This window comes from Aquila chrysaetos, chromosome 5 (assembly GCF_900496995.4).
Source record: "Aquila chrysaetos chrysaetos chromosome 5, bAquChr1.4, whole genome shotgun sequence".
Lineage (NCBI taxonomy): Eukaryota > Metazoa > Chordata > Aves > Accipitriformes > Accipitridae > Aquila > Aquila chrysaetos.
In genome coordinates, this window is record NC_044008.1 from 69,615,707 (window position 1) to 69,643,692 (window position 27,986).

The following is a 27,986-nucleotide window of genomic DNA, read 5'->3' on the forward strand; positions in this document are numbered from 1 at the left end:
TTCCAGTTCACAAGGACAACTTGCACAGCGAAGTCATTTGCTCTGCAAGTGGCCTCCCGGTACCTGACCTCCATAAATTCAAACAACTCTCATGGCAGCAAAGCGCTGGGCACAGACCCCGCACCCTGGGCCAAGTGCACCACGGAAGGACCGTCAGGATAAATCCATCGGGGTTTGGGGGTCTTTTGGGGACTGCTTCTAAGAGGACTTCAAAGAGTTACAAGTAATAGTGACCAATTTCCAATTTTCCTTCTTTTTGTCTCAACTGGCTTGTCCCCGTTCTGCTAGGACGCCATTGAGCGTTGCACACCGATTAACACCTTCGCTGCGGGCACCGCACCGCCCGGGTCATCTCCAGCAAAAAGGATTTGTGTCCCTGTCTATGTTAAGCGACGGTCGCGACCGTTTAGTCCCACTCGACATCAGCTCCCTTGAAAACATCCCCGTAAAGCAGCTATCCCCAGATTAAGCACATCCCGGTCAAGCACAGGATATTGAATGGATGGAAAGCAAATAGTACGTTCTCTTCTCCCGTGCTGTGAGAGGCATCGTGCACTTCACAGGAGACTAAGGCCAACCTTCACGGTGCCAAAGTCCACGGCTCACCTCGTCCCTGGCTCCGCAGGGGACGGCTGGCGGCTCCTCCATCCCTCCTCTGCTCCACGGCCACCTCAAGGCCGGGGACGGTGATACCACACGGGGTTTTTCTAACGATAAAAGTCTGTTGATGACTGGGACGTGCTTTACGACAGCAGCGGTATTGTACCCCAGGGTCACCCAGAGCTCTGAAGCGAGAAGGAAACCTCACAGCACGTCTGCAAGGCACAGAAATGGGGTTATATCTCATGCCGATGGGGAGCGGAGGCCCGGAGAAATTGGAACCGCTGGAAGCCAGGAGCAGGCAAGCACGGTGAGCAGGTTGTAACCTTTCATTCCCAGCTCTCCGCGGCATGATTTATGATTTATCAGGTGGTTATGAAAAAAACCAAAACAAGTAAAGAACGAAATAACTGGCTACAGGTTATACAGCCAGGGTTCCCCTTTGTCTTTCAGCCTGCCCAGATAAATGTCACTATGGGAAAGGCTGGAGATCAGATACAGCCCTCGAGTTCAGGAGCTCTATTGGAGAGTGAAAGAAAAGGCTCTGGATAAAGACAACTGCAGCAGTTACATGACCAATCCCAACATCTACGGACATTTTCCCCTCTGCCTGTAAGAGTTATGTCATCCTAAGCACCCTTAAGGAAGACAACCCCATTCTGGCCAGCAGATGACTTACTGCTTACAAATAATACAGATACCTTTTTATATATGACAAAAGACCAAAATATCCAAGATGACAGTGACCCACAGAAGTGACTGAAAGCCAGGCGCTTGAGCGCAGCTAGCTCCTTCCAAAAAGCAACTGGGAACCGGACAATGTGAGACCTGGCCACAGCACTTCCAGCCAGAATAAGCCTTTTGTTCAATGTCACGACAGGGAACGGGCCAGTTGCCACCCCGCAGCAATGCCCCCGGCGGCAGGGTCAGGCTGGACGGCCTCAGATCTCTCTGGAAAACAGGCAGAGTCAAAATCCTACCTCTAATCGCTCTGTCTTTTGGAGAGAGTCATCTCAAAGTCAGTCTCACAGATGATCCCCATCTCCGCTTAAATATCTCTCGTTTTTTTATTTCATCAGGCATTTGTGCAGGCATCAAAAAGCCAAACTCATTGGAGATCTCGGACCAAAATGCATTTTAAAATGCATTATTAGCCACGTATTACCCACAGCACATACACAGAGAGGGAAAGTTTCAGTGATTGTTAAAGGCAAAAATCTGTCCTGCATAGTTAAGGTTTCCCTCTGCACCGTTACCTCTGTTGCAGGTGCAGAGGGTCATCCTCCTCTCCATCCATCCTCCTTTTCTGAGCCTCAGCGGGCACGGTGGTAGAGCCGAGTGAGCAGGAGTCTTTCAACAGCAGCAGCAGAGGCCACGCAAATCAGCCTGGGCAGGGCTTCGGGATGCTGCAGGGAAGGAAAGGGATAAAGTACAGGACATTCCTACAGCAGGATTGTTTACAAGATTTAAGAGTCCCGTGTTGCCATTGACAATTAACTATAGATCAGCAGAGGAACGCTGTTCTCTACCATAAGTACGTATATTTTTAGATAAACGTGTTCCGCAAATATTTTGTTAAGGAACCTGCTTTGCCTAAAGCATCTACTTCTCCTCAAGCCTCCAGTGGTACGGCGTGAACTGTGTTACCAATAACAATTGTTCCTGCATTTGTTTCTTGAACATAGATCATAAAATACACAGTTCATTTGGGAGTGTCTGTATACTCTTCTGTCCTTCTTATTCAACCTCGTAGAGAAAAACAGGCAACTAACTGTGAGTCCGGAGAGGGACACAGCCCTGCCCTGAAGAGATTACAGTCTCCATCAGATAATACACTGCAAATTATACATGGTGAGGCACAGACCTCAGACAAGCAGAATGGGGAGAATGGCTTGGTTTGGGAAAGAAACTAAGAAAAGCAATTCTAAAGGAGGACTTTGAAGGAAAACAGAGAAAAAAATCAGGAGGGGGAAACCTAGGAATTTAAAAGAATAAACAAGGTAAGAGAGAGTTTGTACAGCAGAACATTGAAAAAAGGACTGATTCATAAAGATGAGATCTAGACTCTAAATTTAACCGATCTCCTGGTATCTGACTTCGGGCAGGTAAGCTGCTCCAAATACGGAATTCTTAAAACCACAGAGACACCAAGAAAAAAATGAAAGACAACCTTACTGACCTCCGAAAGTCCATCACCCCCAAATGCGTGCCAGCTACTGAGGTGATCATCGAGCCAGCCTTGCTCACGGGTCTCCAGTGTCACCAGCAGCTTCGCTTACCTCCCACCAGCCACTGCCACGTGGCACCCTCAGGGACAGCAAGGCGATCGGAGACAAGGTGGGCTGGACGGCTTACAGACCGAGCAGCTCCACCACACGATGCCTACGCTCCCCTCCTATTAACGGGGCTAGTAGAGCACCTCCCGTAGCAGCTCATCAAGGCTATGTCGTCTTTTGTAGACTCATCTGAGCAGGAAGAAGCAGAGCGGTGGAGCGGACGCGTTGCAGCGAGGACGGTGCGAGATGGAAGCGAGGCAAGGGCAGGGAGAGGGGACACCGTTTATTAGGTCAGCTGGTGTACTTGGAAAAACTACACATGCTTTCAGGCACATAAGGCTTCCTTAGGTCTGAAATAGAAGCAATAACCTTAGAGCTAAATACAGGTTGAGAATAATTGTTCTGAGTTAAACTTCATTATATTAATGAATTAGGCAATCTGAGAGGAAGGATGATTGGTTCCTGTTGATCAAAGGGAGGATACTAGCCAGAGGACAGCTGATAATGTCATTTATGGCACAAAGAGAGGGCGAGAGAGACAGGAATAATGATTGCCATGGGATGGCTGGTGGTAGCAAAAATTATGATGTAATATGCAATCAATATCTCTGTGATTTTTATATCCTAGAGACAGGAGTTTTAGTACTCGGCTTGTCTTCTGAAGCAGTTTTGGAGACCTTCCTTGAAGGTCAGGAGCGAGAGGTCAGAGATGCAGTGGTTGATCTCTTACCCAGTGTTTCTGTCCTTTATCAGTTTGTACAAGTTAATTTGGGTTGGTTGCCTGCAGTTGTTGCCACCAGACTGTCAAATCTGTGATGCAAACCACCCAGACAGGAGGGCAGTGGTAGGTCTCGGTCCTTCTGTATCACTTAGAAATCTGATTCTATTAAGCAGCTGTGGTTAATTGCCAACATTTATGAGTTCATCACTATCCCTTAGATGTTTTGTTTCCTGCGAAGCGCCAGTCCCAGGGTGCCTGTGATTTTCTAAGGATCTAAATTTTCACCTAAAATCAAGTTCTTAGTGGACTTGGAGAGAAATGCTAGAACATTCTGAAATCTATTTAAGTCTACACCCGGAAGATAAATTAATATGGTGCAAGGTTGATTATTATTTACGATTATCTCATAATTTCTAAAATATTCTTGGGGGCCTGAATCACAATTTCTTGAGTGATTTGGTTTGGCACTACTGAAATGAGTCTTTAAGGACAGCACTAACAGTCTAGAAGGCACAAATGGAGAACATCATTACACGTTACTTAAGAACAAAATACCAATTGTTCTCAAGTAAAATACGATCTATGGCTCAAAGCAGTTAATAAATATGAGACTCACAAATATCTGCAAAGTAGGTAACTGCCCCAGGTGCTAACAGTTTCAGCTGTCGTCAGGAATTCTGCACTCTTCCCACTAAATTGCCAAACAGAGGTGCTGTACGTACCTGACTAACCCTGAGACACAGACACACCGAGAACCCATTGGCTTCCAAAATACGTTGCAGTTATCTACGACATCTGAGACTCAGCAGGGAGTTAAAGGCTCAAGTATGGGCTTAAAAACACCGAAACTACTCTTGACAAGGCTGAAGCAATCTGTTGAAGACTGGGCGGACAGGTCATAGCACAGCCCCTGGCAGAACCCAGCAGCCGTGTCTCCGTGCTGGCACACGGGATGCTTAACCTCTAATGAAAATGAAAATCAAAGGAGAATTTGTTTTAGTTTGTAAAATCTGTATGCAAGTCTAATTTTGACCAGCAGCAACTTCGGTGAGTAGGCTGGTGTAAAATTTTCACATGATTTGTACTGGAGGAATATATACTTCCATATCTATAGAAACACCCACAGAAATTCTTTTAGAGAATCACAATAGTCAGTATGTGAGATCTCACTGCTCCGGAGGCCTTCTGCTCCGACGGTGGATGAATCAGACTCTATATACCATGGACAATGAGAATCAAGTGCTTCACTTTTATATGCATGCCTTATTTCAAAACGGAAAGGTCATCTGATACACGTTAAGTGAACTGTACAACGGAGGAGACTCTCAAAGGCCACAGAGACTAAAGGCAATAAAAGGAGAGAACGGTAAGGCAACCTCAGAAGATGTTCCTGTGGCATACAGAAATCAGACGAAGCTCCTTATTGACAGCGAAAAGACAGCAATAGCCAGCTAACGTCTGACACTTGCTAACAGTGAATTTCAATGGAGACAGAGGAGGAAACCAACACAGAAAAGGGCAGTGACTTGCCCAGAGTCAGATCTGGAACGTGGGGTGCCCGAGCTGTCATCTGTTATACCATGTTCTTCACTAACCTGCCACCTCTCATTTCCATCAACGTGACTAAAAACTCCCAGGCTGCTGCATTACTGGATGAGGCTGCCCAAGCAGCAAATTCACCCAGTTTCGGGAGACTGTGAGCATCTAATATAATCCTTACCTGTATTCTGACATTCAGTAGTTCTTTACACCACGTCTTTAGAGAGAAAGTGAAGTCAAGTAAGCCTCAGCCTACAAGGGGCGGAGGGAGAGGGTACCTTGCGGTGGCTAGAGCCTCATGTGCTGAGGTCTCCCATGGTACGGCAAGCAGTCCCTGGCATCGAGCAATTTAAGAGATGAGGTCAGAGAGAAGCGGAGCCTGGGTGAAAAGAAGAGCGGCATGAAAGCCCGGTGCAGCAGAGCAAGTAGCGAGAGGCAGCGAACAAAGGGAGCAACGCACAAGCCGGTCCTGCTGAGGATGCTGTGGGAGAGGCAGAAAAGACAAAGGACGGGGCTATGGGTGTCGCAGGGAATTAATATCTTCTGCCAAGGGAAAAAGGTGGGTTTCCAGGTCTGGTTTTAATTGCGTTAGCCTGTCTTGTTGCTATAACCTTCTCAAAGAAGCTCACAGGGGCACTAAACAATAATTAAGGCACTACGTGCCCAGAGTCCTCTTTTGTTTTATGCTACGGGTGATCTTGAAGCTAAGGGGACAAGGGAACGCAGCACAACGAGCTCCATGAGGGCACGGAGCTGACAGACTCTTTAAATGTAATGGTGTCTCAGCTCTCAGAGGAGGAGAGGATCTCTGATTTCAGGCCTCTGAAGTGCTAAATTACCGAAGGAAAACTAAAGCAAGTTCCACCAAAACTGCAGCCATCGATACTACAGATTGTTTTTAACAAACGAAAGTTGACAGAATAAAGGATGGGGGTTGAGGGATGTCGGCGCTGTATGCCAAGGTTTTTCTAAAAATATTTTACACCTGCTATTCGTCCCGCACACTGATCATATTTTGTCTATGAGGTAGAGAACTCGTAGTGCCAAAGGGAATGTGGTTTATGTTCCCGAGTCTTAATGCTTTTTCCCTTCTGTAAGGCAAAACTCCTTACTACCGTCACTAAAATAAAGCCAAGAGGACAAAAGTCCTACGCACACTGCCACGGTAACAGTTTAACCGTTCCTCTCGCTGATCTTTGGAAACAATCCCTTCAGCAGGATTTTACAGCTCTGGCACTTCGATTTAGTGAACTTTTTATGCAGCTCACGAGAGGAATGCAGCCAACTCTGTACACTCAATTTAAATCAACTTGCTGATGATATAAAAAAGAGTGCTGAACCACTGGTTTCCTTCATCTGCTCCAAAACTACCAACACAAACTCTGAGGTATTTATTCCTGAAACATTAATAGAACAGTCTGGGGCATCAGATCAGTAAATGAACTCTGCTTTGATCCCATGCTGGTCCAAAGAGCTGATTTAACAACTAGTTGTTTGGCTACTTGATATTTCAGAAATGCAACTGGGCTGTTAGCTACCAACAGGCTTTTGCACGTTGGAATACAGGGTGCAGACAGCTGGGCAGGCGCCTGTGCTGTAGCTGGGTAATCATCTGCCACGGTTGTCTGTAGCAGAAGACTGTACAAGCAATGTTTAATAGCTTTCTAATTTTGCATCGTTAAGGAGGGAGGGATGGATCTCTCCGTGGCTTACACCAGCCCTCAATCTGTATAAATTATGATAGCTTAGTTGAAGTTAAGAGAACCACCAAACTTGTACTCACCGAGACTCCAGTGCCAGTCCAGCCCGTGCCCTCTGGATTCACATCTGCGGCAGGGACCTTTGAGAACAGGAGGCAGTAACGAAGCACTACGTATTGTCAACTCCACCTGTGAGCTGGCTCTCCTTTGCAGAAATAATCAGATCAATTTACTTTTGGTGACCGCTACCAGACTTCTGATCAGGAGTAAGGTCTGTCGTCTATCCACAAAACAAATGCAGCACAGACCGTAGCTGTCTAGTGAATCCTCTCTACCCTGCCATGCCAAGATGCCTCTGAGCTCAACTTCACAGATCTCAGATTACGATTTTCAAAAGTTACCGACTTGCGCTGAATTGAGTGAGCCTGACAGATGAAAGTGCTTTTAACTTGTGCTCGGGTGGGGACTTTGGGTGAAGAGACAGGATGCACTAAGCAGCATCGAGGGGGACGCACACTTGGGGTTTTACCCTTTTCTTCACTGTAAATTAAAGATGTCTTCCGAGGTTTAACTTACACTGGCAATTTTAAGGAAGTAAATTGCATGTTCACAAGAGAAAATACAAAAGAACTTGCACAACTGAGCAAATGCTTCCTTTTCCCCCTTCACTACTTTTTGCGTCCCCTGTATCAAAGCAAACGCGCTTACCTGACAGCACGGCTCGAGCAGAATACTGGGTGCGTGCAAATTAAACCAGAGATTGACTTGGCACTCATTTAGAACAGAATGTTGCAATGTCAATGTTTGATCTAACAAATTCAGCACCAAACTTCAGCAAAAGATAAATAAATGGGTGAAGTAGACTGAACAGAAAGCACACATCTTTAATTTCTCTAAGTAGGAGAAAACATTCAAAATTGTCACATTTGCATTCTCTGAGAAAACTAGAAGCTCTCACTTACAGATTGTCTCCTTGCAAAGCACCATAAACAAACCCTGCTTACTCAAATCTTTGTATTAAAAGGTGCTGCAAAAAACCACCTTCTTCCCAGAGATTCTTCCTTGCTGCAAACCACTGCCCTTCATACGCAGAGCTGGTTACAGTGGAAGTGAACAAATCGGCATGGGAAGAGGATAAGCTCGATGACCTTTAAGACAAATGATCTCAGTTTAAAGCACAGGAATAGAAATATTACAGAACACAAAAAATAGTCTCCACTGAGCTGCTCAACCTCCTAGGCAGTTTAGGTATTATTATTGTATTGTAAATAGTAAAATTGTAGTAAGTCTTAAAGTCTAGGTACACAAACAGAAATAATACACAGAGGTAACATTCTCCATTTTCCAGTAACTGATCCAGTATTTTTTTCTATTTTTTTTCTAATTCCCTTTAAAAGCAAAATCATCCACTTAAAATTAGATACCAAACAATGCACTTTTAAGTGCGGTTCTGTCCACTGATGTGCCGTTAGTGGAAAGACAAACCAGATGGCAAACTCAATAAAAAGAAGCCAGTTAAATAGAGACAGATGAATGCCTAAAAAAACCTTCGCTCCGTTACTGCTTTTGAATTGGTTGTCATGGCATTAGAAATTGATACCATTGTCAGCCTCACATCTCCACCCCGTCCATTTCTTCACAGCCTCTGTCCAAAGCAAAGATCTCACACTGGTGTTGAAAAACACCCTCGTCCTTACAGCACTAGGCTCTTTCCACCAAAACTCTGCTCGCGCCAAACTGGGGGTGTATGCCTGCGTGGAATTTACACCTTTTGTAAAATCAAGCGCATCAAACGGGAAAAGACTGATCTTCAGTCTCAAATTCCAGTTTCAGAATACTAAAGTTCGGATAATTTTAATCTTGTACTCCTCCTGTGGCGTACCATTCATCATCACGAGCCAAAGGACTATCCACTTGGCGTGTATCTTCTTTTTGTACCACTGGAACTGCCATGGAAAATAAGCTGACATTTGTTAGATTTACACATTAAAGAAGTAAGTTTCTCTTCCCCTTGACAATGTCCATCAGCAAGGAACGCTATTTGCCGAACAGACAGAAAAGAGTAAGGGATGCAACTTCAAAACAGCCCTGGAAAAGCTGAGTTGTTTTGTCAGCCTCTGAATTCTTTCTCCTCCCACTCACGTTCACATTTTGAGAATCTATTAAGTTAAAATTGGTAAAATCCACCAAAATAAAAACCTTAGAATGTCACACTGTAGTTGCATTACATTTCTCTTTTTAATAGAGCGTATAAAATGAAAGTTTACAATGAGTTTAGTAAACTGTAAATCAGCACTTTTATTCAGTCTACTTTCTGAGCTATTAATCCCTAATACAGAAACAGAACGCTGATGCATTGGTCTCGGACCTCTCGAGATAATAGTTCAAATCCATTCTGATGACATGGAAAGTGAATTTCATTGAATCACCTGAGTCCCTTCCAGATACATCATATCACACAATAACTCAACATTCACATAGCTTATAGTCTTAACTCTCAAGGAAAAAAAAAAAAAAAAAATTACCTTCTGACTTCAGTGAGCTGCAGTTACAGAAAACAAGTGAAAGTTTGCTCAAATAATTGTAAGCAAGTACTTAATCAGGCTATGTGCTTTGTCAGTAGTATTTTAGGTAAAGCAACCCATTATTGTGGTGCATCAATACAGCAACCCTTTCCATCGCTCCTTTGTGATGCACTGAGTCAGACTTTTTTGCATCATTAGCACTGACAACACAATAAATGCAGCGCTCCGATCTTCAGCAGAACAGTAAAAACACAGACCACGACAGTCAATTAATTTTAAAGAATTTTAATACAAACTTAATATAAACTATTTCAGTCCCTCTTAACATGTAAGACACTGACTCAAAATACTTTTATACCTTTTTTCAAGTATTGCACAATGTAGGTACAAAATTAATATTTACGATTACATTTTCTTCCATAATATATAGCAAAAATCTTTAAACTTTTAACAGAAAATACAATTTGTGTTTCTTTTGAAAAAAGCAAATATTTCGTACATTTTAATTCCACCACTAAGGAATATTCTGTACACAACTTTTTACTTTTTTTAGAATTGATGTCTTTAAGATGGATATCTTACAATTTCAGTAAAAAAAATACAACATGAAGCTGCTGCAGCTGTCACAGATCACTGTAGTAAAAAGATATAAATGCAATACCATGTTGTAGAAACAATATATATACTCTGATATTTTACAAACTTTGTACTAAATTAAATTATACAATTAGAAAAAGACCAATAAACCCACCTATTAGTGCCAATTTTTTTAATATATATACATATATGTTTGTGGACATATATATATATACACACACGTGAAAAAAATTAGCCACGTCCTTGCTATATCTTAAATACTGTAAGAGGCCATATTTTGAGAGTATATTTTTGTAATGTACAGTCAGTATAAAATAATTTTGTGCTTGGTTGGCAAATGAAAAAATGATGCATGTTGTATTTATCTAACCAAGCCTGAATGTATTCATACTACAAGCCTTAAAAAAAATCTCAAGAGGTGGAAAAAAAGATACACCCTTGGGTACGTGCATTTTAACTTGTACAATAGTATTTACTTGTATTTCACTTTTATTTTTAGTTAGCCATAACTGGCTGGAATTGCTGGTTAGAATACTGCATGTTGTTTAAACTAAAATTCAAGCCATCCACAAAAGACTTCTCATTTAGACCTCCATAGGCTGCAAACATATCAAAGGCATTACTGTACTGGAGAGGACTGAGGTTAAGGGGGCTGTCACCAGGAAAGATGCTACTGGTACTACCTTGACCCTGCATGTTGGGGAAAATGAACTCCTTTGCGTTAGGAGAAAGGGCAGAAGTCTTCTGCTGTTGCTGTTGCTGCTGCTGCTGACTGCCTAAGCCAAGCCCGTAGAGAGAGTGCATGGAGGAGGAAAGGGCTTTCTGCTTCAACAGGTCATTGACATTCAAGCCAAGGTTGGTGGGAGAGGTGCGGGCGACCTTGTTGCTACGGCCGCTATTCTTCATTTTGGTCGAGCCAAACTTGGTGGCAGCAAATGTGGCAGTGGTGAAGGTTAAAGGCTGAGTGGAGCGGGGCATGAAAGTTGGGCTCACAGCAGCAGAGTGACCAAAGGGAGGAGAAGGAGAACTAGACACTGAAGATGCTGGGTCACTAATTGGCATGAACACCTGGGCCTCTGGGTTAAAGCTGTTCTTGATTTCCTTATCCAACTCACATCCATTTTCATTATCATCCACATAAAGCACTTTCACTGGTCCCTTTTCACCGATTTGGTATGAAACCTCAAACGGGTCAATCCAAACACTAAGATCCTGAGGCAAGTTGCCACGAACATCATCAATGTCCAAACCACTCTCTTTGGATGCTTGTTCTATGACTGGGTCCACTTTCTCCCCTATATGTATACATCTAAACCCTGATCCTTTGTATGGCTTTTCTGGATACCAGTGCCCTTCATACTTCTTCTTAAGAAGTCTTTCAAGCTCTTCACCAAAAATGTTGACACGTCGTCTGGGAAGCTTATTGTACAAATATGAAATAATAAAATTGAGTGCTACTTGGATTTCAAGCTGCATAGCTGCTATGCCACAAAGTTATAAGTCTGTTTCAAAACCCGAAGAAGAAAGTGTTCAAGATGCCACAGGGAAACAAAATTTCATTCAAAGTGCTGATTCTAGTTGATTATTATCCTTCACCTTGAGTGCTCTTGTTCCTTTAAGAAAAAACAAAAGCAAACACATCCAAATAAGGAAAGCGTACGATCAAGCTCCAAGGCCTATTCTTTTAGCTTCATTTTCTGCATAAAATAGAGTACTTTTTAAATCAAAAAATGTGCATCAAACTATCTGTGTTCATGCCTGCAGAAGGTAAGGATGTCAACTACATTCGGTGTGGCTTACAAACAATACTGCAGAAGATGCACTAGGCATGTGTTTACATACACAGCATGGGGCATTTCAAAAATCACATGAGCTTGCCGTTTAGTTATTCACAAAGCAGCAAGGATAATTTTTAAGACATCACAGAACTGCCAGGCCTGTCAAGGGTTCAATTACCAACCCATATTTGGATGATTTATAGTACTCAGCTGCAAAATTTAGCACCAGACTATTAGTTTAGCTTGAAAGGTCTCAGTCCAAGGGTCATTTATCATTTTAAAGTTTGCAAACATATTGGTTGCACCGTAAGCTACAGAATTATAAAAATGTTAACAGCTGCTTTAGAAGATTTCACACAAATAGCTAAAATTATGCAACACTTATTTTAAGTCCAAGCAAACCATCCGCATAAACTGTGTGCTGGCGAAATCATGCTAACTGAAGAGAAAATGTCCGCTGTACATACACAACAATTCTCCCTCAGAATAGCTAAAATGATAATGCAGTCAATGCATACAAAATAGATACATGTATCTTCTGTCATAAGGGTGGCAATGACCGTGAAATTATTACAATAAATTAATTCACAGATTTTTCCCTTTCTACAAATTGTTATTTATTATCAGAGTAACATATTAATATATACTAAATTCATATATCGCACTGTCTATAGTTCAGATTTCAAAAAGTTACTGGAGCTAACAGGGCTTTTGCTAGCCTCAAAAACGATTGCTTTTCTCTTTCTCCATGACTCCATTTTATATTTAATATAAAATATGGTTGCCACTCCTTCACAAAGGACAAAAGAGAAATTAGCTATCTAAAGTTAAAGAAGGGACAAGAATCAAGTATTAGCACAGGTACCGCTAAGGAAAATCCTGCAGTACCTTAGCATAAAGGTACTCATCCACAGGAGACACTTTTGTTCAAAAAGTTCCAGTGAAAGAAAATATCTATTTCTTGGCTCAAGTTAAAGGCCCAACGAGAATTTCAATTAACAGTGTGCTTTTCTGCACTGCATCACTAGGAACAAAATTTAGCGTAGCTGTCACTAACGATTAGAGAAATGAAAGTCAGTATCAAAATCCTTTAACAATGTGAATACAATCCTTTTTTATTTCTTGCTCCAAATAATCTCCTTTTAAAGTCTGGAACCCTATTTCCAAGCCACTCGTGTTCTCCCCAACATGGCATGGGAATAGTTTGAAAGCTTGTACGATAAGGCGACCTTTAAACGTTTGCTGGATCAGCACTGGGTGGGGATAAGGAAAAGATCAAGGGCAAACAGAAGATATTTACAAAAGGGACACAATCAGTACAGAAAAGCTGATTGGGTGGTTAAAAGGGGCATTTAAAAATGATTTATTAATCCATCTGTTTTGTTTCCCTTCCTCCGTGTCCTTTGGGAAAGAAATGATCCTTTCAAGGCACACCGGGCAGACGCTATAAATTTTTCTCAGCCCCCAAACTGATCCACGGTACAAGCAAGCAGCTGATCAAACAAATCAGCTTGATCATTTCAAACTTTTTTTTTTTTTTTTTTTAAATTTAAAGAGGACAATATTTCTGAGGGATCGAAGCCCATTAACTGCTCCAGGAGCAGAGCCCTGCGTTGGGGGTTAGAGGCAGGAGCCTTAAGCAGTGTGGGGAGTTACATAACCAGGCAGTCGGGTCTCATTAGATTTCTGCTCACAGCCCTGGGAGCTCCGGCAACAGCAGGAGGAGGAGGAGGAAGAGCATTTTCTGAGCCCGAAAGAAAGAAAATGAAGAAGAGGAAGGGAGATGACTAGAAGGAGGGCGGGGGGGGGGGAGCTGCAAGGCCCCTCTCCTCAGCACACAGGCCAGCACCCCGGGCCCGGCGACACCCCTCTCCGTCCCCCCCCACCCGTGGGGCAGGGTCCTAGAGGACGGCTGCCAGCGCTGTCCGGAGAGGCCCAGCGCAAGCAGCAGCTATTAGTCAGCCGGCAACGCTCACTCCTCCCAGCCTGAGCGCGTCCAGGGACCGCCTTGGGAGGGACCCTCTCGCAGCCCGGCTCCCCGGGCCGTGCCCTCTCCGAGGGGCTGCCGCCGGTCCCCACGCCCTCCCTTCCCATCGGCGTCCCCCACGGCACCCCGGCCCTGCCCCCTCCCCGCGGGGCCGTGCCCGCCTCAGTCCCCGTCACCGCGGGGTCGTGACCGCCTCGGTACCCCGGGGCCGCCCGCCTCACGGCCGGGCCCGTGCTCGCCTCGGCATCCCCGCCTCAGGGGTCGGGGCCGCCTCAGCCGCCGGGGCCGGGAGATCGCTGCCTCAGCGGCCGGGGCCGGGCGGTGGCTGCCTCAGGCCCCCCGCCACGGCGGCCGGGGCCGCGCCCGCCTCAGCCTCAACCCCCCCCCCCCGCCCCTCCTCGCCTCAGGGGCCGGGCGGTGGCTGCCTCAGCCCCCTCGCTCGCCTCACGGCCGGGGCCGGGCGGTGGCCGCCTCAGCTCCCCCCCCCCCCCCCCCCCGCCGCAGCGCCTGCCTTCGGCCTGGACCACCCCCCCCACACACACACACACACCCCAGCGCACATCCCCGCGTCGTCCCGGGCCGTCCCCCCGCCCTCAGCGAGCGGTACTCACCCCGGTGGGTGTGCGGGGGGTAGTGCAAACAATCCCGGCGGGGGTGTGAGTGCGGGGCGGGGGCGGGGTGGGGGGGTGCGGCTCAGCACCCGACCCCCATCTCCGACAGCCGGCTCCCTCGGCGAGGATGGGAGGGGAAAGGAAAGAGGAGAGAGAAAAAAAAAAAAAAAAAAAAAAAAAAAGGGAGGGGGGAGGGTTGGAAAAAAAAAAGGGGGGGGAAGGGAAAGGGGGGGAGGGCTGCGCTGCTCACACCCCCACGACGGGCGCGCTCGGCCGCCGCAGCTGGGCTCCTTCTGCTACTGCCTCGCCGCTCGGCGCGCCCCTATATATCGCCTCCCATCCCCCGCCCCCCGCCGCGCCCCGCCCGCGCGCCCCGCCCGGCCCCGCCCACCAACCCCGCCCTCCAGAGGCTCGTCGCCGGTCTGGCCCCGCCCACCACCCGCCTGGCCACCGCCTCCCCGGCCCCGCCCCCTCGCGCGCAGGGCCCGCCGCTCTCACCCCTTCCCCCACCCCGGCGTGGAGGGGCAGCTCTCTACGTCAGCTCGCTCCTCACCTCAGAACACCGTTGCGTCACTGCCTACGTCAAACCCTGCCCTCGCGCCCCTCAGCTCCGCAGGGAAGGGGGGGGGAGGGGGCCCGCGCTGAACTACATCTCCCATGACCGCCGCTGCGACGCGGCACGGGGCGGGGGGGGGGCGGCGGGGGGGCGGTCGGCGACGGCCCGCGGGGACCTCGGCCGCGGCGATCGCGGCTCCGCGGGGGCCGGCAGCCCGCCTGGACGGCGCGGGGGAGGGAGGGCGCACCCCACGGCCCCTCACGCTCAGGAGCGAGGGGCCAGGCTGCGTCCCCCAGCCCCCGGCGGCGGGGCTGTCGGGGGCGGTCTCCCCTCAGCCAGGGGCCAGCGAGGCCCCGCGGCGGCGGCGGCAGCAGCCGCGCCCGCCCTGCCAGGAGGGGGTGCGGAGCGGCACCCCCGCCGCGCCCGACGAGTCCCTCACAGCTCCCCCGCCCCGCACCCGCCGAGGCTAAAAATACTCCCCACAGGTAGCAACGCTGACCGATTGGCTGCCTGCCCGCCCTGGTAGCCGCCTGATTGGTCACTCGGTATCGAGGAGGAAGACGTCAAACCCCAGTTTTGGGGGGAAAAAAGTTGGGGGCGGGGGGCGGCGGGGCGCAGCCGCCGCCTCAGCGCCCGCGGGAGCCGCTGTGGGGAGGCGCGGGGCCGTGGGAGGGAGGTCGGGCCCCCGGCGGCCTGGCCGAGCCTGGGGACCGAGCCGGGCGCCAGGGCCCTCGCCCAGCGCCGGTGCCGCCGAGCCCGATTTGGGCCTGTCGGGAACAGCCCTGCGGCCCGGCCTTATTTTAACGCGGGGGCACGGCTAAATCGGGAGGCAGCGGCTGGGGGAAGCGGGGGAGCCTGTGAGGCAGCGGGCGAGCGCCGGGGCCGCCGCCTCCTTCCCGCACCGAGAGACATTTGGGAGGAGAACCAGGCCCGGTGGCGGGGGAGCCGGGCCCTCCGTTCATTAAAACATCACTGGTTTTGCTCTTTAAGTATCACTTGCGGGTATTGTTAGGGTTGGGGTTGGTATGGTTAGCTTCAAACCGGCGAGCAGGAGCGGGTTTTGGAGGACAAACTGCGGAGGTTTTCTTTTCTCCTCCTCTTGCTCTGTGTTTGTATAATAATAAAGCATTTTGGCATAAACGCTGCATGGGCCCCAGGAGAGATTTGGAAATGCCAGTCAGAAGAAATGCCAGGCCTTTAACCATTTGGAGCTTAGAATATATACAGGACTGTGTGGGAGGCAGGAGCCTGAAAACCAAAATGTTAAGGAAAGGAAGATAGCAAGGGTAATATTTGAGATTTTCCACAGCTGAAAATTTCTGCTGGAAGGCCTAATTCGTTGTAAAACACATGGTTTTATGTCAATGTTGATGCTACTAGGATCGCAATATTGCAAACAACTTGAAAATCTTAATTCAGACTCCAAGCAGTTATGATTTTTTCCCCTATTTTTCATTCATTTTTAACCATAAAGGGTTGCATGGGCCTTCAGTGAAAATTGGGTCATCTGTCATCACCAGGCACCCGAAATGGAAAATAAAGTATGAAGATTGTAAAATTATAAGCATTGGCAACTGGGAGACTACTGGGAATTGCTGTAGCACAGCTGGGAATCCAAATGAGAGTCTCGGATTTTTGTTTTGAACAAGTTGTCATTACTTTTAACATGAAAATTAAGAGACAATGTGAAATAACTACCGAAACAGATAAGATGAAAAGACAAATACGGTGGTTGGTTTGTTGGTTTTTTTGTTTGTTTTTTTTTTTTTTTTTTTTAAATTAGAACTTAAGAAATCTCCCTGGTACAACACACACTGAACAAATTGACAGCTAACATCAGCTGTGTCAGGGAACAGTTCAGCATGTTACGGTGCTCAGTTCTGCGCTGACTGGGGTAGCAGCAGCAGCAGATTTCCCTTTGAAGTGGGAAAAACTGCACAACTCCGTAGATCAATGTTTTCAGGTGAGATTTCGTAAGGAGCTTTACAAACTGCCTAACTGCTGCTGAGTTGCTAAAAAAAAAAAAAAAGGTTGTAAAAGCAGAGACTTTCTTTTAAATGGCTTTAACGCTACATGAGAAGCATTAGGAACTGAATTAAATATACAGAGCTAATACATTTATAATCAAGGCAGCTGTGAGATCCTTTAAAGCTGTGAAAATGGTGATGTACTTTTCTGTGGCTTATGTAAAGGAAGCTTCTAATGCAGTCAATGCTAAAATTGCATGCTATTGAACAAATCCGATGTTAAATGTTCAAGACAGGTGATTGCCCTAAGAATAACCTCTTCAGGACAGGTCAGCAAGAATGAAGCCCGCTTCTAGTGGTCCAATGAAAATTTCAATTTATCCTCGTTTGCCTGAAAAGAATTCTGACTTGTAAACTGCAGTGATCATTATGTCATCCACATACAACACATCAGAAGTAGGTGGCCAAACTGTAGTAATGTTAAATTATTAGCACTTAAAAACAGAGTCTAATCCAGGATCGCTTGTATTCTTAAAACCTCGACTGGCTTTTTGACCACAAAGAGGTCAGAATAGGTCCTGCAGTATTTTTCAGTCCTTTTGATTAACACACAGCAATAACAAAATGTCTACCTCTCCCTGCTAGAAAAATCTTTAAAAATGCAGTCAATACAAAACAACTCCACCAGCAAAATTTTACTTATGTTGCCAATTCTATTCAACTAAAAGATTAATCTTAAAAGAAAAGAAAAAAATATATATTGTCATCTTTCCTGACAAACCCGGACAATTTTTCTCCCCAGCAGAGCAAATCAAGAGAAGCATTTCGGAGCGTGGCAGGGAGGCAGGAGTGAGATTAGAAGTAAAAAGACTTTCTTAATCTGTATTAAACGAGAAGGGTTTTGATCTCATCCCCTGTGCATAGCCATATCCTGCGATGCTGGCCAGCAAGACAGCCATCACCAGCAACTGAACTACAGTTTCTACAGTCTGGGTCTCTGCAGTCTAATCTCTAGAGCTACGATCTCTGCATTGTCAAAGACCTACATTTCTACAAGACCTTGTAGAGACTATATAGTCTCTACAAAGGGACCTTCTTTTTTCTACTAAAGCAATATAAATTTGGTTCCTAAAATAATTAATAGCGCTCTTTAAAAAACTAAATCGGTATTATTTATTGATCAATACAATATCTAAAACCAAAATACAGTTTATTAATCTTAAAAGTCGGTTAAAAGAATTAAAAATATCTAAGAAAATTTTTACTAATCTGTGTCAACATGGACAAGAATTTAAGAGCAGTAGAAGGCAAGGCTCAGAATTTCCGCCACCCATCTTTGTCCTTTTCATCTTCTCTACTAAATGAATTTTGCTGTTCCTTACAGAATATATAAGATTTATCCTGACAGTGGACATAAAGCTTTGTAACGTACATTCCCGAATATAGTACAGGCTCTTTTTTAACATTTTCCTATTTAGGAACACAATTCTCCTTTTAGCGTGGGAGCCTGGGCTTTGATTTTGAAAAAAATGGAAAGCTTTTCCCATTGTGTTCATCCCTCTCTAGCCCAATTTTATCCATTTGCTGATTTTGACGCGTGTTCCTTTTTTCCAGCATCTATCAGTGTGAGCAGCCAAGCCTGGCTGATCTCCAGGATATACCTTAACAATGATTTTGAAATGTAGTGTAGATTCTCCTACTTTTCACTTCACCAGCTTAAGCAGTGATTTTTCCATAAATACACGTTATAGAGGGTGTATATACCTATCACGTTGCCCAGCTTCAGGAGCTCTCTGACCGCAAAGATGTTTTTAGATGGGAAGCACGAAATTAGCTTGTATGTAAAGTTGTTTCGATGGAGTAAAGAATAACCAAGAACAGAATTCAGCCAAAACAGAGAAGTTCACGGGGCATTGTCCCGGCCAGGTCATCTTCTGGGAGAGCCCCAAGCTCATCTCTAATTACGAGCGGTTAGTTACCTCTGACCAAGAGCAGCTGGCTGGCAGGGGCTGCTGCGTGCAGCTTTATATGCCAAGTTAAACGCACACATGGCAGGATGTGTGTGCAATAACTCTTGTTTGCAGACTCTTACCCCCAGGGCAAACAGCCACAGTCAGCGACTTGCTGCAAACTGCTGTGTGGCTCCACAGCAACCCAGGCTGTGCCCGGACTTGTTCCTCTGTAGCGCAGGGGGCTGAGGAATGGGATTAGTGTCCTGGGGATGTGGGAGCATGCGGGGAAGGGATGGGGGGAGCAGGACCTGGCGGTTAGATAAATGTCTATCGGTCTTGACAGAGGTACGGTTAATCTTGCCACAGAGGGGGAGAAGTAGCCTTTGAAGTGGAAGGAGAGAAGTATTCTGGTAAAAGGGGGAGAATGGAGGACAGAGGGTATGTTAGTGAGGGGCTGTGATTCTGAGAACAGCCCAGCATCGTGCATCCCGTCCTGGAGGCCCAGAAAGCCCGGGCACCAACTCTCATGAGATGCGCTGGCGCTGGCCTGCCCTACACAGCTCAGCTAGATGGGCAAAGCCAAACACCAGCAACAGAAGTTCCTCTGCTATTACAGTAGATGATGTTAGTGGCTCCGGTGGTAACAGGATTTTAGAAGCTTGGCTATCAAGAGCTGGAGCTTGTATGGCAAGGATGGAGAAGCAGTTTCCAGATCTGGGTATCTACTGCTTTGTGCCGCCAGTACAACTCTGAAAAAAACCCTTCTAAGATGGAACTTCCTTAGATATTGGTGACTCTTCTTTAAAAATATATATATTATTTTGCTGGGCCGATACCAGTAAAGGGGACTGATCTGCAGGAGCTTAGGGCTTACAAGGACATCATTCTATCCTAAGTAAGTGGCGTGCTACTAATGTTATAGCTTTCTTGGCAAATGTTACTGGAGTCCTGAGCAAGACACAGAAGGCAGCTGCTGGGTAGGAAGGAAAAATAAAACCAGGAGAAGCCTGACAAACTGTAATAAAGACTTTGCACCAAAGCTTTGCTCTTCCCAAAGTTTCAGCCACCTTCCAGGATGAAGTAAAAAGGGGGTTTTTTTTTTGTCCTGAAACTGGTATGAGGCAGGATCTGTTCTTGAAGAGGAGCCTGATAAGTGACATTCTGAGAATGGGGTACAGATCCCGAGAAGGCCAGGTAAAAAGAGTGAAATGAGGAGTAAGGAATCTAAATAAAAATGCTGAGAAGAATAATGGTCACAGGTAGATAGATACTGTAATAAGAGTGAGAGGGAGGAAAGAAAACGGGAAATATTTCATGAGTATCAGAATTTTCTATAGCTATGAATAAATGGGCTGAAGAAAAAGGAAGGAAGAAAGATTGATTTTATACCTTAGAGAGGTTAACCTTTGAGGAAAGTTTTATTAAAATCCAATATAATTTTTTCCTCGAGTTCACCTTTGCACTGGGATTCTGCCAGTTTAATGTCAGTTAGTTCTGCAGTATCTAATAGATAAAATTATGAGGTTAGGACTGTCCTAGCTGATAGCCATGCAACTTCTTAGTTAATCGGCTTCAAATGCTTTACTACGCTCATTCCAAACAGTGATTCATAAACAGTTTTAAAGAGACAGCTGCTTTTTACACTGTAAGGACTGCTCACCTTAATTATTTTATGGGGATCAAAAATAAACACTGAAGATGAAGGTCTGATCTTTTGCCCTTTCAATTTATGGTAGATGAAGGTAGCCTGAAAGTTTCGCTAAGAACTTACTTAAGAATTTTGTGTACTTAGCATTTTCGAGGAAGACGGGTAAATCTTTTTCCTGAGAGGGGAAATCCAGGAAAACTGTTCAGTCTTCTTCCTGAGAGATACTGAATGTGAAGAAAGAGATACTAAATGGGAAAAAAAATGAGTATGAGGAAATAACTTTCATTCAATCTGCTTAAATGGAAAGAATGAGCAATGGAGGGGCATCTGTTTAGCAAAAACGCCTCATAAACACAGAAGTTCTGCTAATTTTTTGACATTCTGATTATCTTCAGTTAGGGTAAAAAAAGATTGTCTGAGAATTACCAGGGGGCTCCCTTTGAAATAAATGGAAACTCAATTTTATTTAGGCAAAGATCCAGACAATACTAGTTTTTCTTGCTAGCCATGATGTCTTCTAAGCCACCGCTCTGAATTTGCACCCTGTGGCTCTCCCAGCAATGTTTTTTTTTACTTAGTAAGGATCAGATGAACCCCTTACTGTTCTCTAGTCTTCCAAGAAAACAAGGTAGACATGTCTTGAATGAGAAGGGGAGGAATGAGGTTTCCCACATTGTCAATTTATCATAAAGAAGCAATTGGAAGATACCTCAATTTTTGCAATAAAATCCAGAACAAAATATAATTTTAACATCCTTAGATGATCTCACCTGGTTCTTGACTAAGAATTTAAGCAACCAAGAACAATACAGCTCAGTAAGAATCCATCCATATTTTAAATATTTATCATCTTTTTGATAAGCAGTCTGGTTTTTTTCTGGAGTGTGTGCCTGTTGACTGGGTTTCTTATGCCTTTCTGCAATACTATTCCTATCAGTAACAGTGTTCTATGCAGAGCCCAGTACTTGCTTAGGACTTGGAGAGTTTAGCTAGTGACTAGTAGCTGACATGCAGAATATCACATTTAGGAAAGCCAAAGGTTACAGGTATTGATACTGGGTCTGAGAGCATTAGTTTGAGAAGCTCTGAGTTAACGCGCTGTGCTGTCAAGCTGTGACAATATGTGAACGATGGTGACTTGAAAGTAAAATGAGTTCAAATGTCAGTGTCTTGATGAATACAGTCTGAAAATCATTCTCATGAGAAGAAGATCACTGAAAACTATCTTCATTATTAATAAAAAATTAAGGGTGCTTCTTTTCAGATGGACAGAAACCTAGTGACTCTGTATTTGTGCAGACATGAAGAGCTAGTTGAGTGGAAAGATGCCAGCTTATGACAGCTGAGGTTTGACCCTGAATCTTTAAGGGTATTATCCACGTTAAAAAAAGCCAATGGAAATTTCTCTTCGAGTTTGCTGCGCTCCAGATCTGGCCCTTATTCAACTCTTATTAAAAGTCCATCGAGTCATGTCGACAGGAATAATGGAGGAGAATGAAGATTCAAGCTGTGTGTTTGCTCCTGAGACATACAAAGTGGATTTTAACACAGTTTGTACATCCTGGTTTTAACACAGTTCATGTAAGGAGTAGTTCATGGAAGACTGAATCTGTCACTGGCATTGAAATGATCATTCAGTTTAAACTGTTGATTCAAAGCATAGTAAATCACTCATTTCCTCTCCAACGTCTGATTCCTAAAGCTATAATTGCTCCGAAATAGTATAATACATGCCTTAAAAGATTAAGCAAAAGGTCAGATTAGCATAACATCTTTCCTGAACTGATGGCAACACGCTGTGTAAACCTGGAACCACACCTTGAAATCTCCCAGGATGATACTCTTGGGACTTGCCAATAAAGCAGCAGCAGGGAGAGAACACAGATTCTTCTGTTTCACAGGTCACAGGTCTTTACCACGTGAGGGACAGGCTGAGCAATCCTCACATAGCTACATATATATAACCCACTTCATATAACAGAGTGTTTTCTCTTGAATACACAAACCAGTAGGAGCTATTATCTCATACGCTATTATTAATGCGCAAGACTTCAGACAGTATCTGCACACAGCGGTGGATCTGTCTAGTCTCAAGAGTAGCTGTAACTAACAACTTTAGAAGAAGGAATAAACCAGCCATGTTGCGCAATTACATTGAGTTTGGCAATGGGGAGAAGAGATTTCTTCTTGATCCCACACGATGATTATCTTATACGCTGGAAAACGAGCACTCAGAGTGACATACTTTTTATTGCAGCTAATGTAACTCAGATTTGTAAAGAAGGTGATTCTGCTACATGACCATATTATCTAAATTGCTTTGTCGCCAACGCATAGAAAACTGAATATAAAATTGCCTGAACATAATTGAGTGCTGACTCACCCTCCGATTAGGGTAAATGGTGCAGCGTTCCAGGGCGTCTTGGAGTTTTCTATAGTCTCACAATCCTATGTGAAATCTGATTGATTCTTCTCCCCTCCAAGCAAACTTATGTTTCATGCTCCTATTTGAGGCTAGATGCTACAAATCCAGCTGCTGTCACAAGACATCTTCCCCCTGCTTCGTTATCTTGATCAATTTTCTGCTGAAACTCTCATCTTTCATCCTGGCTGGTGCAGTTGCCTCCCTTGTGATTATTCCAACTCCCGGCTCTCCATATTCATAGCCACTCTCCGAGCTCCAACTCTAACTCTCTAGTTTCTAAGGCTACATAGCTGCAAATGTTTTCTCACCAAATGCTTTTCCATAAATTCTCACAATTTCATTTCAGTCAAATCTGAGGCTGCATACATACATGACACTGCTCATAGCAGGCTCTTTTAATAAAAACACCTGCAAACATGAGCAAGAAAACACAGCCCCAAGTATTTTAAATGGAAATCTTTTTTTTCTTGAAAATGGCCTCATGTCACAAAACTCCATTTGGAGGTGTAACTGTGTGACTACCCTTAAAAACAGAACAATTTTCAGTTTTTGAAATGTAAGTGGAAGAATGGCAATTTTAAGAAGCAATGCCAGAGACCCGAGGTGAACTGAGCCACGGATACTGGGCAGAGATCTCAAATTTAGCTGACTACGGCAATAAGACAAACCAGCACTTGTGCCTTTGGATAATCTCTGTTCCGACTCTGTCACTCAGGTAGTGAAAAGAAGGAGCGGAAGAAGGGCCATAACCTAAATAATTGGGAGAACAGCAATTATTAACCAGCAATCCCACCTACAAGGATTTGCAGAAGACACCAGCCCTGACCTAGAGGATCTGGGAGCAAAACCAGTCATGGAAGTGGCAGGACTTGGTTTAGTTTCCAGCTAGCCATGAACATCTCCTTTCTTGCTGACTGAAGTATTGCATTAGTAGCTGTTGAAAATCAGGTATAGAAGAGGTTGAAATTTGTTTCCTTTATACATAGGACTGGTTTCATATCAGGTAATAACTCAGAAATTAAGAGTAACTTTGGCACGCACGTCAGGCTTAGGTTCTCCAGAAGCACTTGTTGCTACACACCCCGATCTTGTTCCTTACCAGGAATTTTAACTTTTATTGTTTGGTAATAAATCATACCTGCCCTGCCCCAAAGAGGATAAATCTCATTTATCTCCAACTACAGAGAGATAATAATGCAATTGTTGCTTCACACCAGGAGACTGGGCGCCTGTTACCTAGAAGTTCTCTTCCAAGTTGGATCAACTTTTCTCAAGGACTTCCTTTGGCAGAGACTCAGTTGGAATGTGTTTCCAGAGACAAGTGAACCCCAAAATAAAAGAATAAAATTGATTGTAAAAAACCCGCTATAAATACAGCGTGGAGGAGTGAATGTGAAATTTAGAGCTGATCTAGAGCTCTGTGTGTCAGAATCTGGCCAGAATTAAGGAATTGATCTCTTCTGGTTGATCAGTACAAACACTGTACCTTTGTAAAACATAGACACATTTAAAAGACATAATGAAAAAAAAAAAAAAAAGGAATCTCCAATGGTGAAAAAAGCAACGCATTCTGAGAGAAAAGATGACTGTCTGAACCCTTCAAAGGTAGCAGTGAAATACATAAAAATATCCGTGGCTTCCCCAGAGGGGTTCACGTTGGTTGTAACTCCCAGCCCGGGCTGCATTTGACAGATCTCTCTCACTTATATTAGAAGAAGCGTGTTTTCAAAGGGGGAAAACCCAGATGTTCAAGCTCAATATTCCTATCCAGATTGCTCTTGCTAAATGTTTGACACCAGCCTGTCCAAGTGACATCCAAATGGGGACAGTGGAAGTATTAATGTCCCCGATTCAGCTGAATCAGGGAAGCGCCTAGATGACAAGGAAGAACATCACCGGGAAGACTCCAGGGAGGCACCAGGGGATTTGCAGCATGGAGCGATGTATGCCGACACCTGCATCGCAGCAGTCATGCTAGCGACTCCAGCATTTAAACTTTTCATATACAGCAACCGGTGGGTTGCTCAGCTGCAATTTACCGTTAGGCTGCTGGGAGGAGCGTGGGCAGAGCCGGGAGGCAGGGGACCCTCGGCTGAAAGCCTGAGCTAATTCTGCAGTGAAGATAAACCCTTGGATAGAAATTCTTCAAAGGGATGTGACTAGGCAGACTGTGACCACAGGGGTCTCGAAGCAGGCAATCAGTCCCCTTTTTAATAAATAGAAGAAGATACAAGATGGTCAGGGAAGAGTATACTTCTTAAATGTGCTGGAGAAACAAGGCTGAAACATCTCATTATGGATCTGCAAGGCGACAGAGGTTTTTGAAGATGCGGTAGTGCCCGCGTAATCAAACAGGAGCAACTGTGCTGGTCCTGCCCCGAGGCTTGTGCTCTAAACTATAACTAATGAGTGTAAAGGCACTGACAAAAAAAAGGTTCCACAGAATCCCTTTTCTAAGGCCTTTGATTTTACTGGAACATGCACAGCAGTAAAATTCACATAGCCAACGGGAAAGCCATGTCCTGGCCTGACCCTGCCGCAGAAAACAGCAAAACAAAGGGGCAGGGGTTTGGGGTCACGTTTGGGGAGGATCCATGATTCAGCATGTCAGTTTACTAAATCTCCTCTAATTTGTCATGTAATAAGGGAGCGGGGTAAACACCTGCAGCCCCAGGCTGCTGCTTCATTGCGAAAAGGTATGGCCCAGACAGTGACGAGCGTCTAAAGAATAAATGACTCTCAATTAGGACAGTAGGTCAGAAAGAGCAAGATGATTCATATCCAGGACATACTCCAACCATCCACAATAACACTCAGCAATTCTATACAGCTTTACGTCTTCAAAGCGTCCGCAAACACCCTGTTCTCTCAATGGTACTGGCAGGTAACAGGCAGCGGGGCTTGAAATGCGCGCTCAAGACCTGCTAATTCTTGGAGTAATTGAGCTAAGCTGGGAAGAAACGGCTTCCACTGCCCCTCCAGCAATAGGAAGGAATGAGACAGCTCTGTCCTGGTCACACCATGCCACTGTTGGTCTAGAAATCAGGTTCACACCCTGAAATTAATAAATAAGGTACCCAGAATTAATAGCCTCTTTTAGAGAACTGGCTGTACGCAGTTTTCCCAGGAGTAAGCAACAGGTCGTGACAGATGGGGTTTAGGAGTGCTTGGCTCCTAGGTCAGCACCCTGACAATGCCTCCGCTCAGCTGTGCAAATCGTATTTTACTTGCTTGACTGTGAGTTGCTGGGCAGTGGGATGTAATTTTCCATGCTTGCAGTTGGCGCCCGGTTTTACCTTGACTTGCATTTGACAGTGCAGGCTCCGTCAACATTGTTTCATCTCTTAGAAAATAGTAATTAAGAAGCCTGGACGATAGGTATGTATTAATACCCAAGAATTCAATGGCCGGCTCTAACCTAGTCACCAGAGCTTACTACACTGCAACAAAAAATGTCTTTTCCGGATTTACCTGAAGACTGGGATATCAGAAAAACTCAGGGATGCCAGGCATTCATTTGGTTGACTTTGATCTCTCTGAAGACAAATCTTTTAAAGTTTAGATCAAGGAATCTTTTAATGAAACAAAGAAATCGTGCCACTTGTATCAGTTCCAGATATAAATAAATCAGCTAGAAATAAACAGGAGCAAGGCAAATGTAAAGGAGACAGCCACACTCTGCAATGTCAGTCCAAAGTGACTGTCTGATGGATGATAATATGGCTGGCTCTGAAAAAAAGTCAGAGTTTAAAAGTCTTGCTGCCAGCCATCTGGCAAATCTTCCAAAATATATTGCAGTAAAACTTCACTGAATTGCTACCTTTTTTGCATCTCCTTCTACCAAGACAGTCTATTTACTTTTTAAGCGTAGTGAGGATTTTGAAATCTCTACTAGGACTCTCTCCTTAGGGACTCGTTAGAGCCCTCCCCATAGCCAATTCATTGTTCCTTCCCTCCACCGGTCTGCCATATATGCATAATCTTCTCAAAGTAAAGATGTTCTTATACACTTAGGGGGTCACTAAAATAGTGAGCACATCTAACTCTGTTCAGGCTGCTGCAGACGCACCGTCTGTTCACAGCTCATAGGTGCCGTTCCCTCGCACTGCAAGGGAGGCAGAGGTTCACAGCAGTGGGATTTATAGCACATCCATCCTCTTGCTCCAGAAGCATCATTACTTCATACTTGCAAATGAAGGGCAACATTTCATACTTCTAAACAGTATAGGGCTTATTTTCATAACTAATTTGGACTCTGTACCCCAGAAAGCAATAGTAAGTATTACCACCAGGCATTTCCTAATAATCTGTAGCAACATAGAGCGATAAAAATTTATGATCACTTAAAAAAAATATCCCTTTCCATTCTATAAAAATTAAAAATCTCTTTACAGAACAGGCTGCCCTGCTGAATGTTAATTAATTTTTTTTCTCTGTTTCATCAGCTCCTCCCACCTGGTCCATCATCAGCTGTAATCGAGTCCACGACCCTCCTGAATTGCTATGAAGCATAATGGCTTGTGGCCATAGTACTGAGAGTACCAGAACGCAGATAACCCTCCGATACAGCGTCTGAGAGGCAGCTGGAGATCCTATCTGGTGACCAGACACTCCTGGGTTGTAACGTGGACTCAGTAAAAGCTATTTTCAGCTTAAATGATCTTTGATACTGAAACTAGAGTTAAGCTGGGTGGTGAGTGGAGGACATCATCTGCTCTGAGAAGTAAACCAAGGGAGAAGGGGGGAGGGAGAAAAGTAGGAAGATAACAAAGGAGAGGGACTCTTTAGGGAGGGGAATTAAATTGAAAACATGCACTGATGGGAAAAGGAACACGGGAAAAAATATGTTGTTGCATCCCCCCATCACTACTGATCAGGTCTTTGTCCCCCTCAACTGCCAGCCATGTTCATCATTTGTAATTCTCAACCTTCTTAGATAGATGGGGCTAAGCAACAAAAGCTGTCTCTTTGCAGCCTTCAAGCTTGTCTCACCTTTGTTACAGTTTGGTTTAGTCATTCTTAGTCAAATTGGTTTGGTTGTTAATATGGGCTTGATTTTAATTTCACATGTACAGCAGTAACTTGTTAACAAGCTGCTCCAGGA

General features: G+C 44.8%; 1 protein-coding gene across 2 annotated transcripts in view; it reads right to left on the minus strand.

Moving 5' to 3' along the window:
• Positions 1–9,630: 9,630 nt before the first annotated feature.
• The window catches only part of TOB1 (transducer of ERBB2, 1), a 29,176-nt gene continuing 10,820 nt past the window's right edge, over positions 9,631–27,986 (minus strand). Inside the window, exons 1-2 of one of the 2 annotated variants that reach the window (XM_030014685.2) lie at positions 14,335–14,619; positions 9,631–11,571 (exon numbers count right to left, since the gene is read on the minus strand). In XM_030014685.2, the coding sequence (XP_029870545.1) occupies positions 10,454–11,434 (981 nt within the window). In that variant the 5' untranslated portion in view covers positions 11,435–11,571; positions 14,335–14,619 and the 3' untranslated portion in view covers positions 9,631–10,453. Of the gene's footprint in view, positions 11,572–14,334; positions 14,620–27,986 lie in introns of those variants that run through there. The other variant, XM_030014686.1, reaches the window with a different exon arrangement.